This window comes from Urocampus carinirostris, chromosome 14 (assembly GCF_059441175.1).
Source record: "Urocampus carinirostris isolate Australia breed hairy pipefish chromosome 14, RoL_Ucar_1.0, whole genome shotgun sequence".
NCBI lineage: Eukaryota > Metazoa > Chordata > Actinopteri > Syngnathiformes > Syngnathidae > Urocampus > Urocampus carinirostris.
In genome coordinates, this window is record NC_142362.1 from 13664958 (window position 1) to 13678558 (window position 13601).

The 13601-nt window shown below is 36.7% G+C and overlaps 1 protein-coding gene across 1 annotated transcript in view; it reads left to right on the forward strand.

Moving 5' to 3' along the window:
* pde11a (phosphodiesterase 11a) overlaps positions 1-9764 on the forward strand; it is a 68590-nt gene extending 58826 nt beyond the window's left edge. The window contains exon 20 of the mRNA XM_088352906.1: positions 1953-9764. Within this exon, the coding sequence (XP_088209032.1) occupies positions 1953-2156 (204 nt within the window). The 3' untranslated portion in view covers positions 2157-9764. The remainder of the gene's footprint in view (positions 1-1952) is intronic.
* Positions 9765-13601: the final 3837 nt, after the last annotated feature.

Here is a 13601-nt window from a genome sequence, read left to right on the forward strand (position 1 = left end):
ATACCGGTGACGCTGGCTATGCTGTTTCCATGACAACCGGGAGGAAGCACGGGGGCTCTGCAGTCCTAAACGATGGAGAAAGGACAAGAGAGCTACAAAATGCTCCTGTTTCACAGTTATTGTCTGACTTAACAACAAACAGATTGTTCTGCTTAACCCAAATTTCGATGCAAAAACGCTGTAAATGAGAGAACTGCTACCCTGTGACGTGCGGTGAAGTTCTTGTCCGGTGAGCAGATTTACAAAAAAATGAACTGAACTTGTATTAATTACTGATTGGCAGGGCAAGAAAGCAATATATACGCTTTTACATGGAAACATTTTTTATTAGCCTACCTTAATTTATAAATGAAGTCTATACACTGCTCATTTTCCATAAAAGCAGCAATTAGATAGGTAATCCCCTATTATGAGTAAAAGTCCATGGAAGGCTTTTAGCTTGCTAATACTATCTCTAATTCTCTTGTTTGTGGCTGAGATCAGAATCCTTTGTCTGACTACCGCCCCCTGCCATGAGGCAAATAAATTGCGTTCCTCACTTTGCATCTGCAGACTCTCAGCGCTGTACAGACGCTGCCCTAATTATGAATTAGGTTCCGTTCGTGAGTTGAATTTGTTCGTAAGTTACTTCAGTGCTATATTTAAGGGTTGTATAAGTACCCTGTTTAACAGTTTAAATCTAGGCTTAGAACACAGGTGTCAAACAGGCGGCCCGCGGGCCAGATCAGGCCCACCAATGGTTTAAATCCGGCCCGCAAGACAACAGTGAGAGAAGCGCAAGAGGAAAATGAGCTGTAGTTTTAAATATTTCCACCGGATGTCACCAAAGCCAGTTAACACATGCAAAATAATTGTGGTTGTATTTCTCCATTTCTCTCTGACTCACTTCTTTTTTATTTATTTCTCCCTCTTTTTCTTTCTCTTATTCACTCTCTCTTTTTCTCTTTTCTCTATTTCTCTCTCACTCTCTAACTCTTTCTTTTTTCTCTCTTGCTCTCTTTCTATTTTCTCTCTCCAATTTACACTTTAATTCTCTCTCTTTCTATTTTTATCTTTCTTTCTCACCCTCTTTCTTTCCCTTTTTCGATCCCTCTCTCTCTCTCTGTCTCTTTTTCTCCTGCTGACTCTTTTTCTTTCTGTTGTTTCACTTCTCTTATTCTTTTTATCTTTCTCTTTTTTCACTTTCTTTTTCTCTCTATATTAATTTTCCCCTTCTTCTCCATTCATATCTCTATTCTGCTCTCTCTTTTTCTCTCACTGTTACTCTGTCCCTCTCTTTCTCTGTCTTTTTCTCCCACTCTCCTTCTCTTAAACTTACTAGTCCGGCCCCCGTGAGATTTTTTTATAGCAATTGTGGCCCCCAGCTGAAACGAGTTTGACACCCCTGGCTTAGAACATACTTCTATTCTATAGCTTATGAATGACTTACATTTCAGGTTGACAATATCTGTGTATTATTTGTTAATGCAACATCCATTGCAGCCTGGTCATCCTAGAAGGGGGAGTACCTCATGTGCGGTCCCTTCTCAAGGTTTCTTCATTTTCCTCATATAGAGGTTTTTGAGTTTTTCCTTGCCCTCATGTAGGTTTTAGATCAGGGGATGATGTAATAATAGTGTGTAGTTTGCAATAATCTGTGGTCTGTGCAGACCTTTGAGACTCCTTGTGATTAAGGGCTATACAAATAAACATGACTTGACCTAATCACAGCTCAATGTGTTACTTTTCTGTACTGGACATTTCCCCGGTGATTCTTTTATAATGTAAGAAATGGACTGGAAGGAGCTGATTTTTATGGTGGTTAAAGCCTGCAGCTCAAAATCTGGTGCGGCTTTTACAAAACCAAAGTTGAATTTCATCCTTAAATTTGCAGTGTCTTTTAATCAGGCGTGCTCTGTCGTCTGGAATTTGTTTTTGTTTTTTTTCATTTTCTTGTCCCCTGCGCTTTACAGACACTGGTCAAGCTGAATCCAAAACTGAAGCCCATGCTGGACATGATCCAAGCCAATCGGATCAAATGGGAGGAGCTAAACGACAAGCGGCAACACCATCACAGCGCTTCGGCCCCGGCGAGCCCCTTAGACCCCGCCGGCCCCTCGGCATCTCCCTGCCGCAGCAGCAGCGCGGACCGAGCCTCCTCCACCTCGTTGGGTTAGCGAAGCGCATTTAACATGTTTTTATGGCCTGTCCGCAGGGAAACCGCAGAGGTCCTCGGACCTTCTTGATCCTCTGAGAAGAGCGCGAATGCTCCCCCAGTTGTGTGGTTGCTGCAGATAAGCGGCGGGGGCAAGGCGTGGCCCCGAAATTGGATAAAAAGTGTTGACAGGGGGCTGTTTTTTTGTAAATGTGTACATACGGATGAGCGTGTTGCGTTCAAGTGCTGTGACAAAAAAAAAAACTGTGGATTTTGGTGTGGCCGCAGGACACGCTGCCATTGTCCTACTTCCTTCCCTCCTGTGCCTTGTTTGAAAGATTTTCGGTGGGCAAAAAAATGCATGGCCTTCTTAAACCGTGACAATGTGATCGGGATTTTTATTTATCAATATATTTATTTATTTATTCAAATTCATCATTTTACCGTAATACAACCCCAAAATGTCAACTTTGAAATGAGGCCAAATCCTTAGTCATCAGGAAAGTAGCAATTGACACTGAAAGAGAAAAAAAAAAACCCGAGAACTGAAGTCTAATGTAGTTGCTTTAGCCTGAACCCAACATCCTGTTTCAATAATTGGGTCAATGTGTTTTATGTGGTGGGGGGGGCTTCTTTCATTCAATACAGGAGACCCCAGGGATACGACATACAGTGGAACCTCGGTTCTCGACCATAATCAGTTCCAGAACCCTGTTCGAAAATCGATTTGTTTGATCACCGAAATCATTTTTCCCATTAAAAATAATGTAAATTGTTTTAATCCGTTCCAACACCCTGAATGTTTACCATGAATGTTTAACGTAAACTTAAAGCTAACCCAGGCTAATCGTACGTTCGCATTATTGTAATCTTCCGTACGAAAGATTACGCTAACATGAACGTGTAAAAATAAAAAAATCAGGTCGTTTACAAGTCATTTAGCACCCGGGTCTCCACAAGTGGTGAACGGTTCATTGGAAAAGGGGCTCCGTTCCAACACCCTCAATGTTGGGCTCCATTCCAACACTCTGATTGTTTAGCTTGAATCTTTAACGTAAACTTAAAGCTAACCCAGGCTAATCGTACATTCGCGTTATCGTAATCTTCTGTACGGAAGATTACGCTAACATGAACGTGTAAAAATAAAAAAAGAGAATAAAGAAAAGAATTATGAATAGGATTTCTTACCTTTGTGGTGGTCAGCAGAAGGCGCAGGTGGACGGTGGGGAGGAAAATTATTGTTTGGAAGGATGTTCTTTTCTCTTAAAATACCGATCTAATGACACTTGCTTCTGCCTTCTTTTTAGCACTTTTCTAAAGTGACTCATGACAGGCAAAATTATGGGCTAAAACACTTCGTACACCTATATTAAAAGCGAAAGCAAAACGAAGCACGTCCGCACGCGATAACAGTTGGTCACGATCAACACCCGTACGCCGCTCAGCATCGCACCCTAGCGTACGCACTCACGCGTTCGAACTCCGATTTTTTGACCGAACGGCGAAGCAAGAATTTCTGGAAATTTTTGGTCGGACTCCGATTTGTTCGAACTGAGAGGCGTTCGAAAACCGAGGTTCCACTGTAAATCCATTCTAAGGTGGGGTTCGCTAAGTGAAATTGCCGTATAGTGAGGGATGCAAATTTATGGTAATTAATCTTAACATTATGACTTTTGAACCCCTGGTTTGCCCAGATAAAACAAATGAAAATAACTATATAGTATAAATTAAGTACTATTTATGTGTAATATACAAGCCATATGTTTAAATTACGTTATAAATAAACAGGGTTGGGTAGGGTTACTTTAACTGGATTATTTTCAATTACTTTTGGATTACTCTAATACCAAACATGCTAACAAAAGACAAAAGAAACTAAATGTGAATAAAATTATGACTCACAACACGTGGTAAGCTTTCTCTCCTGGCTTTGATCTCTTTAATCTCTGGCAAAATTAACATAAAATGCGACAGAAACAAAACTAAAATAAATCCAAACAGCTTGCCAACATCATATTTGCTGTTCCATGTATTCTGTTACTCCCCAAGCCTGCACAAAATGTAGTCATTTTATTCATATTTAGTTTATTTTATCTTTTATTAGCATATTTGGTATTGGAGTAATCCTAAAGTAATTGAAAGTAATCCAGTTAAAGTAACCCTACCCAACCCTGTAAATAAATATGCATGTATTACAGCTGGTCTGGTGGAGTAGCGGGTAGCTGCAGAGCGGAAGGAGCTGGTAGATAAAATGATTTTGAAACCTTTAATCACCTCATTTTTAATAATGTCTCAGATACTTGATTGGTTACATCCATGCAACTTCTTCATATTTTTGATAATTGCAAGCTTCGTTTCCATGGTCATTATGTTTTTGCTTCTCCCTTCTCACTGCAAGTACAAAAAATAGAGTATAGTATCCCCAATGTGTTTAAGCACAGGACATCTAAACTGAATAAAGGGACGGAAAGGCATTGTGGGAGAAAGCTCACCCGATAGCATATTTGCATTTTTATCATGCCGTGACGCAAACCAATAGCGGACGAGCATTTTATATAACGCCAATAGAAGAAAGGTATCGTAAAGACTCAACTTCAACGTAATTTGAATTTGAAAAGTTTTGAAATAATTCGTTGTAGGTGTCATAAAGCGGGGGAAATTGCTGTAAAAAGGGGTCGAAAACAAAACGTATTCCACACATGAAGTAAAAATGTCGTTTGGTGGGGATGCCATATCCCGGGGGTCTACTGTTATATCCTAACTGCGGCCAATAACATACTCTAAAGATGATACTGTCTCTCTACTTTCAGCAAAATTTGCCGTTTTGAAGTAAAAAATGATGACCTACCTGAATCGTGTAGATCCCAGGAGAAAACTTTTGGGGTGGAGGCAGCTTTTGTGAGATTTCGCAGAGAATCAAGCGGACGTTTGAGGTGGTGCATTTGAATTAAAATTGGTGTCTTTCGCGCGGGTGGGAGAATTTGTCTTTTGATCCTCAGCAAGGCAGTACAAATTCTGAGGGATTAGGGTTTTGGTTGCTAGGTTTAGAGTATTGAGATTTGCTAGCTCACAACCAAAGGGTTGTGGATTTGATCCCTAGACAAGGCAGTACAAATGCTAAGGTTTTGGGTTGATTAGTATTTTGGTTGGCGCAGATTTTTCCATCAATCCATTATCTACACCGCTTCTCCTCAGTAGGGTCCCTGGGGTGCAGGAGCCCATCCCAGCTATCATCAGACAGTGGGCAGGAGACACCCTGAACTGGTTTCCAGCAGTTGCAGGGCACACAGAGACAGACAACTCACTCGCTCATTCACAGGGACAATTTGGACCGGCCGATGAACCTGAATACAAGTACACCAGAGTGCCCGGAGAAAACTCACGCAGGCACAGGGAGAGCATGCAAACTCCGCACCGGGAGGTAGCCAGATTTAAAGCCGGGATCATGGAACTGTGCCACACACGTGCTAACCACTCAGCTACTCTACGGCCCTCTTTTGCAATTATTTAAAACGAAATTTACATTAGTTGACTACTTAGTATAACTTCTACTTTACTTTTTTAAATACAAATCTTTACAGAGATAAAAGATAAAAAATGATATAGGTGATATAGGAAATACATTGCACAACCCAACAAAATGACCCACACCGTGTTTCAGTCATCTGCAGGAGGCCTTGAGGGTATTGCACAAAACCAAGATAAGGGATTAAGCCAAGATATGTTTGTTATTATGGCTGGATCTAGCCTCAAGTCGGTTGCATGAAAGCAGGTTAAATTTAGCTCGGCCCTGTTACTATTTTAGGGCAAGGTTTTGGTTGAAGCTGGTGTTAGGCTTTTGAGATTTCTCCATTACTGGTAATCAACTGGTTAGCTGCCTGGTTTCTGTACAGTGTTGGGGGTTTCCTACCCCTGTACAAATCGTAGAGTTAGCAACCTGGTGTTGGAGCCATGGTAAGCTGGTCAGTGTTGCTGCTAGGGTTTTAGTTGGAGCTAGGTTTAGGGTAGGAGTTTTGGTTGAATGCAGGTACAAGGTACTTGTATTTTTGAATTAAATAAACAGTTTTTTGGGTTCAATCTGCCGTTAATATAGCGCACATTTTGGGTTTGGGGAAATTAACTACTCAAAATTTCATTGTGATTAGTTTTCTTTACACAAATAAAAGTTTAAGTTTAAACTAGCTTTGGAGTAAGTTTTAACATAACATGTATTCCCCAGATTTAAAACAGATGTAAATATATTTTGAAACATTTCCATTTCGTTCATATTTCTTTTTCTTTTTTTTGGGGTGTTCCAAACAACGGCGTGGACGGAGTGTTGCCCCCTATCGAATGCTTGTTGTATTACATTCTGTAAAGCGTCAACAAAGACGAAATCGTCTTGTCAATTTCCCGTCGCAAATTTTGTTTATGATAATGTTGTACGAAGGGAATATATAAAATGGGGAAAGAAATTTCCAAATATTTGTAAACGCGTATATTTACACTTGCTCGAGCACGGACACACAATGTGCCTTGATGAAGTTGCTGCGGAATGATTCTCGAAATGATGTTTATTTTCTGGGCATTTTCCCTTTTTTTACCCCTCCATCTGACTATTCGTATTAGTGATGACACCCTAAGTCAGGGGTGGGGAAGCTGAAGCCCGCGGGCCAAATGGGGCCCGTCAGGCTTTTTCATCGGTTCCGCCAAACAAAAAACGGTCAACCTAGCATGACAAATATATATATATATATAACAGTAAATAAAGTACTAATAATTGAACAAATGTTTTTGGTGACAACTTTGTCCCCTTGTCTACAACAAACATACTACTATATAAATATTATAAAAAATACTACAACACTAAATATAATTTAGTGCTTGAAAACAAGGACCTAATATATTAATTTGCTTTCATCCTTAAAAGTAAAAATACTATTGAAATACTACAAAACTACTACTATAGAAATGTTACAGAAATACTAAAGGAAAACTACAAAATACTATTAAGAAAAAACCAAAAACAAATACTGCAGAAAAACTACAAAAATACCACTATGGAAATACTTCCAAAATATTTCTACAGAAATACAACAATAAAATTACAGAAATACTATTACACAAAATATACAACTACAGAAATATTATAACACAAATATTACGAATCTACTACTACAAAAATATTAAAACATAAATAATAACCGGGGATCTTTCACGTGCTAACTATTGCACTATGATAACATACTGCCACAATAATAACAATAATACTACAAATATATTACAAAATTTCTATCACGAAAGTACTACAGAAATATTTAAAAAGAATACTACTATGGAAGTAATACGAAAATACAACTGCAGAATACGGGCCGCCTGTTTGACACCTGTGTTCAAAGCCTAGATTTAAACTGTTGTACAGGCTACTTACAAATTTAGTGCTTATACAGTAATATTACAGACATACTACAACATTTCTACCATGAAAATACTACAGTAATATTTAAAAAATACTACTATAAAATACTACTACAGAATACTACAAAATACTACAAAAACAGGGCTGCAGAAATGTTATAAAAATACTACAAAAATAATATTACAATAATTCTACCAAAATACTCCAAAATTATTACAAAAATACTACAAAATATGATTGAAGAAATACTACAAAACTAAATATCAAATTAGGTGCTTATACAGTAATACTAGATATACTACAACCTTTCTACCAAGAAAATACAACAGAAATATTAAAAAACAAACACTACTATGGAAATACTACAAAAATACTACTGCAGAATAGTACAAAATATTAAAAAAACAGACTGCAGAAAGACTAGAAATTAGTACAAATACTACAGTAACACTATAAATTTACTACAGAAATACTAAAAAAATTATATTAACTTAAGTGCTTATACAGTAATATTACAGACTTACTACAATATTTCTACGATTAAAATACTACAGTAATATTTAAAAAATACTACTATGGAACTACTATAAAATACTACTGCAGAATACTACAAAATACCACAAAAACAGGGCTGCAGAAATATTATAAAAATACTACAAATATAACATTACAATAATTCTACCAAAATACTCCAAAATTATTACAAAAATACTACAAAATATGATTGAAGAAATACTACAAAACTAAATATCAAATTAGGTGCTTATACAGTAATACTAGATATACTACAACCTTTCTAAAAAAAATACAACAGAAATATTAAAAAACAAACACTACTATGGAAATACTATAAAAATACTACTGCAGAATACGACAAAATAGGACTGCAGAAACACTAGAAATTAGTACAAAGTAATACTACAGTAACACTATAAAATTACTAAAGAAATACTAAAAAAATATATTAACTTAAGTGCTTATAAAGTAATGCTACAGACATACTACAGCATTTCTACCATGAAAATACTACAGTAGTATTTAGATTAAAAATTAATATGGAAATACTATTATGTACTACTGCAGAATAGTACAAAATATTTAAAAAACGGACTGCAGAAACACTAGAAATTAGTACAAAGTAATACTACAGTAACACTATAAAATTACTAAAGAAATACAAAAAAATATATATTAACTTAAGTGCTTATAAAGTAATGCTACAGACACACTACAGCATTTCTACCATGAAAATACTACAGTAATATTTAGATAAAAAAATAATATGGAAATACTATTATGTACTACAGCAGAATAGTACAAAATATTAAAAAAAACGGACTGCAGAAATACTAGAAAAATACTACGAAAACTATCCTACAGTAATATAACAAAATTACTACAGAAATACTACAGAACTAAATATAAAGTTTGGTGCTAATACAGTAATAATGCAGATATAATGCATTTTTACCATGAAAATACAACATAAATATGAAGAAAATACTACTATGGAAATACTATTAAATACAACTGCAGAATACTACAAAACACTACAAAAATGGGACTGCAGAAATACTACAAAAGTAAATATTAAATTTCGTGGTTAAAACAGGAAACTAATACATTATTTTGCTTTCATTTGTGAGCGTTTCAAAACCAACTTGATAAAATGAATTTGTTTAAAAACCAAAACAGAATTTTAACATGTGTCTTATTCAAATATATTTCTTGATAAATGAAAAAAAATGCGATAGGTCTCTAGGACCGGCCCCTGGCCACAATTTTGAACCCAATGCGACCCCCCGACTCCACATAGTGACCCACTCCTGCCCTAAGTAGTAGTTGCCCCTTCCCCCCTTATAACTTGTGTTGTACTTTGATATTTTATTTTGAAAAACCTCGTGCTTCTGTCAAGGCATGCGCCCTAATCTCTTTTCCATCAAATTTGCATGTTCGGAACGCTCGGTGTTGCGTTCAAAGACGCCCCTCTGAGGATGTAGCAACAAATACCTCGGAATTCCTGCACAAATGCATGTCGTCTACAGCCCTAATGCATGCACTTGTGCTTAATGTTCTATTTTTCTATCATCTAAGTCATATCTACGTGTTTCTTACTCTTTTGTCTCTTTGGAAATGAAAGAAAAAGTCTTGGCATGATGAAACCGATGTGAAACCTTTTGGATTTTGTGTACTGGCTCTTGGAATAAACACTATGCTGCTACGGAAAACGGATTCGCTTTCGTTGACGGTTTCTCTCGGTGATGTGCTGCCCTCGTGTGGACAAAATTGAAACTGCAGACCGTAAATATACTCAATGAAATGTACGGTAGTTGTGAATGAAAAGGATGGTAATGGATTCTGCAGTAGTCGACGTAGAATTTATTTTAAAACTGTTTATCTGTTTAATATAATTCACACGTTTATTGAAAATATTCATAAAGTGTTGACATGGAGTGTTATCTCTGGAAAAATATATACCTTTATTACAATACACCAGCTCCAAAACGAATATCATGTTATTACTATGTTACTACTACGTTATTAACGCATTGAAAATATGAGTAGTAGTATTCAAATAGGCTTGATCGACCACTAAAACGTGTGCTTTGTAAGAGGAGTATTTAGAAAATAATTTGGGATAATTTGATCATGTATTTAAAGGGACAGCGTTTAATATTTAGTGCCTCCTAGTGGCACAAAAACTTGCATTAAAAATAAAATATCGGAATTATCATACCAATCTGAATTTATATTATAAGAAATCATAGGTTGAGAAATTTGTGTTTCCTTCACATAGTGGAATCCCTACCTAAGGTCGCCGCCATGTTTGTTTTACAACTTGCTGCTACGCTCATTGGCACTGGTTACCATTTGCATTAGATAATAAAGTGCCATCTAGTTGTCAAATAATACACACTGGTGGTTGGAATACGCTGATCATGTTAATCGTTTCTAATGACAGTTAGAAATCACATTTCCTAGAAAATCACAATGACTCATCTCTTAGTGAGCTTTTTTCTGAACCCGTCCGAGGGCTACTTAGGTTGGTGAAACCCGGATAGAATTTTCCCTTTTTCGTAAGATCGTTTTTCAATCTGAATTACAAATACATAAATAAATACATTTTTATTTTCAAAATTTTATTAACAAAATAATCATAATAATATATAAATATATTTTTTTAAAAGAACAACCTTAGTCTACAATCACAAATTGGAAGCATTAAAATGAAAAGCTTGCTAAGGAGAAAAATCGATTAATCAATACTTAAGAGGATAGTGTGTATTATTTGACCACTAGATGGTGATGTATTGAGGAGTGCATCCATGAACGAGTACTAAAAATTAACAAGGAAAAGTACAAACTAAGGAGACTCAAAGTGGCCAAAACACAGCATTTGTCTTTACTTTTGCTCAGCCCTTTTTTTAAGTTTTTGGATACTTGGAGCAACAAGGATGGCCAAAAATTATGTCAGCGCCCTCTAGGTGAGTTTCATATTAGTTAAATAAATGCTAATTTACCAAACTATGAGTATTTTAAAAATGCCTGTTTATAAGATTATTCATGCGTTTTTGGTTGTTATTCAAATCTATATTTTTTTTACCACTAGAAGGTGGTCAAGTCTAAACATTGTCCCTTTTAGCACGTAAACGAATTTTATATTTGCAATCAGTTCCTTGTTTGACTCAGTTGTTGTTGTGACTGTATTCCATTTTTCTTTCTCCTTATCACTACATTGGGGACACATTATTATCATCAGGAATAAAGGCAATAAAACACATTGAATCCCATTAAAATGAGGAATGGTGCCCTTTAAATAATTTATCCTATGTAGCTAGAATAAATGTTAATAATTTGGAGTATTTTAACTGTAAGAAACTGATGAATTTGTGTTATACTATTGATTTATATTGCTATTGAATTAACCTTTTTTTACAACTACGATCAAAGCGGCGCTGCCACGAGCGGCTGCCTTTTCCAGCAGCTGCCCTGTTGTTTTATTGTCTGCTCCTATCTTCGGTGTTTTTTCTTCCCGTTTTGACAACTACACTATGGATTACTTCTATCCTATGGACATGGGTTTTAACACACAAGAAATGCGTGTATTCAAGGAATTTCAACTCCTTGCCCTAAAGATTTCTCGTGCCGGCGTGATGAAGGGGCCTATCGTGGAGGAAAAGCCTGAGCTAGCGAAGCGGCTAGCGGCGTTATAAGTCTTCGGTACCATCCGTAATCATGGCAAATGCGAACTCACGACCAAATAAGATCATCGAGTGCTTTTGGAAAACATCGAAGCGCACAGGGAGCGCAGTTGCTGTGTTTTGCGGAAACGTGGCTCACGTTTAGCATTCCGGACGCTAACGTGTAGCCACCCGGAGCTACCCGGAGCAATCCGGCTTCAACGCCGCTAAACAGAGACACGAAAGCCGGGGGGAATCGGAGAGGAGGCGGACTTGCTAACACGAGGTGGTGTATCGCTGGATTTTCGCAAAGAAAAGTTTTCCATCTGCCGCAGGGATGTCGAATTTTTGGACTGGCGTGACGTCATCCACTTCGCTACAAGCACCCCTCGGGCATCATGTTCATCTGTTAATAAACAGCAGGGTAGACTGCTGGAAGTGTGAATTTCCCTACGGGGATTAATAAAGTATCTATCTATCTATCTAAATAATGCACACAGTCCCTTTAGGCAGTGTTTCGATGGCAGACACTCATACACCGTTTTCTTATTTTGAAATAATTTTCTTCTTTGATTTGATCAGTGTGACTGTTTTCTACTTTCCCTAGCCCTTATCACTAACTCTCTTTGGACTAACTTTTACCGACAAAAAGGCAAGAAAACACACTAAATCACAATAAAACGAAATGTGGTTGATTCTAAATAATTGATCCTAAAGTTTTTAAATTTCATTTTATTTTAAAAAATACATTTTAAAATATAGTAGACTAGGAAGTTTGAAATTCAAGTAAGTGTAAAAAAAGTAATGAGCACAAATTTATGGCACTAGAGCAAAAATTCTTTTCACAGAAATAAATGATGTATGAGCTTATTTAGTGCACCATTTATTATTCATATTTTAGTTTTCAGGCATTTAAACCCATTTTTAGTAGAATAATAAAACCTTACCCGGCATCTTATTTTAAAAAAAAATCTTTTTTAAATGAGCAATAAAATTGCTGACTAAAAACATATCATATGATATCATATAATATATCATATAATATGATGTCATATTATAAGTAAATTTATTTTGCTATTAAAAGTCTTTTTTTTTTTTACCACTTAGGTGGAACTAAATATATAATGTCCTTTGAATGCATGAGAGACGTCATTTTATATGGTCTACGCAGGGGGGTCAAAAATGCAGCCCACGGGCGGATTGGGCCCACCAAGGGTTTAAATCTGGCCCATGAGACAAAGCTGAGAGAAGTGCAAGAGAAAAATGAGCTGCAGTTGTCAAATATGTCCACCTGATCTCGCATAGCAACTGTAGATGTATTCCTTTTTTTCTCTCTTCTTTCTCTTTTTATCTTACTATTCCTATTACATTACTTTCCATCCCTCTATTTTTCTCATTTTCTTTCTCCCTTTTTTTGGTTTGCTTTGTCACCTTTTTTTCTCTTCCTATTTTTTGTCTTAATATCTCTCCCTCCCCTTCTCCCCTCTCTATCTTTGCCCCCACTTTCGAGCTCTCTATTTTTGACTTTCTTTTTCAGTTGACCTTTTCTACTTAATTTTTCTATTCCTCCCTCTTTTTTTCTCTTACCATCTTTCTCTTACCCCCTCTCCCCATCCCTTCTTTTTCTCCATTCTCTTCCCCCACCACTTGCTCCCTCTTTCTATTCCCCCTTCTTCTCCCGCCTCTGTCCCTCCCTCCCCCCACTCTCCCCTTGATATCCAATCTGGACATGATTTCCAACACAGGCTGTTTTAATAATCCAGCATTTATGGTTCTGGAGAAATTCTCATGATTAGATTATTGCTTTGTCAGCATGTTTAGGCTGCGGAATGCCCAGATTCACTTCTTTGATATCTTTGCATAACTAAAATATATTTTTTTCCCCAAT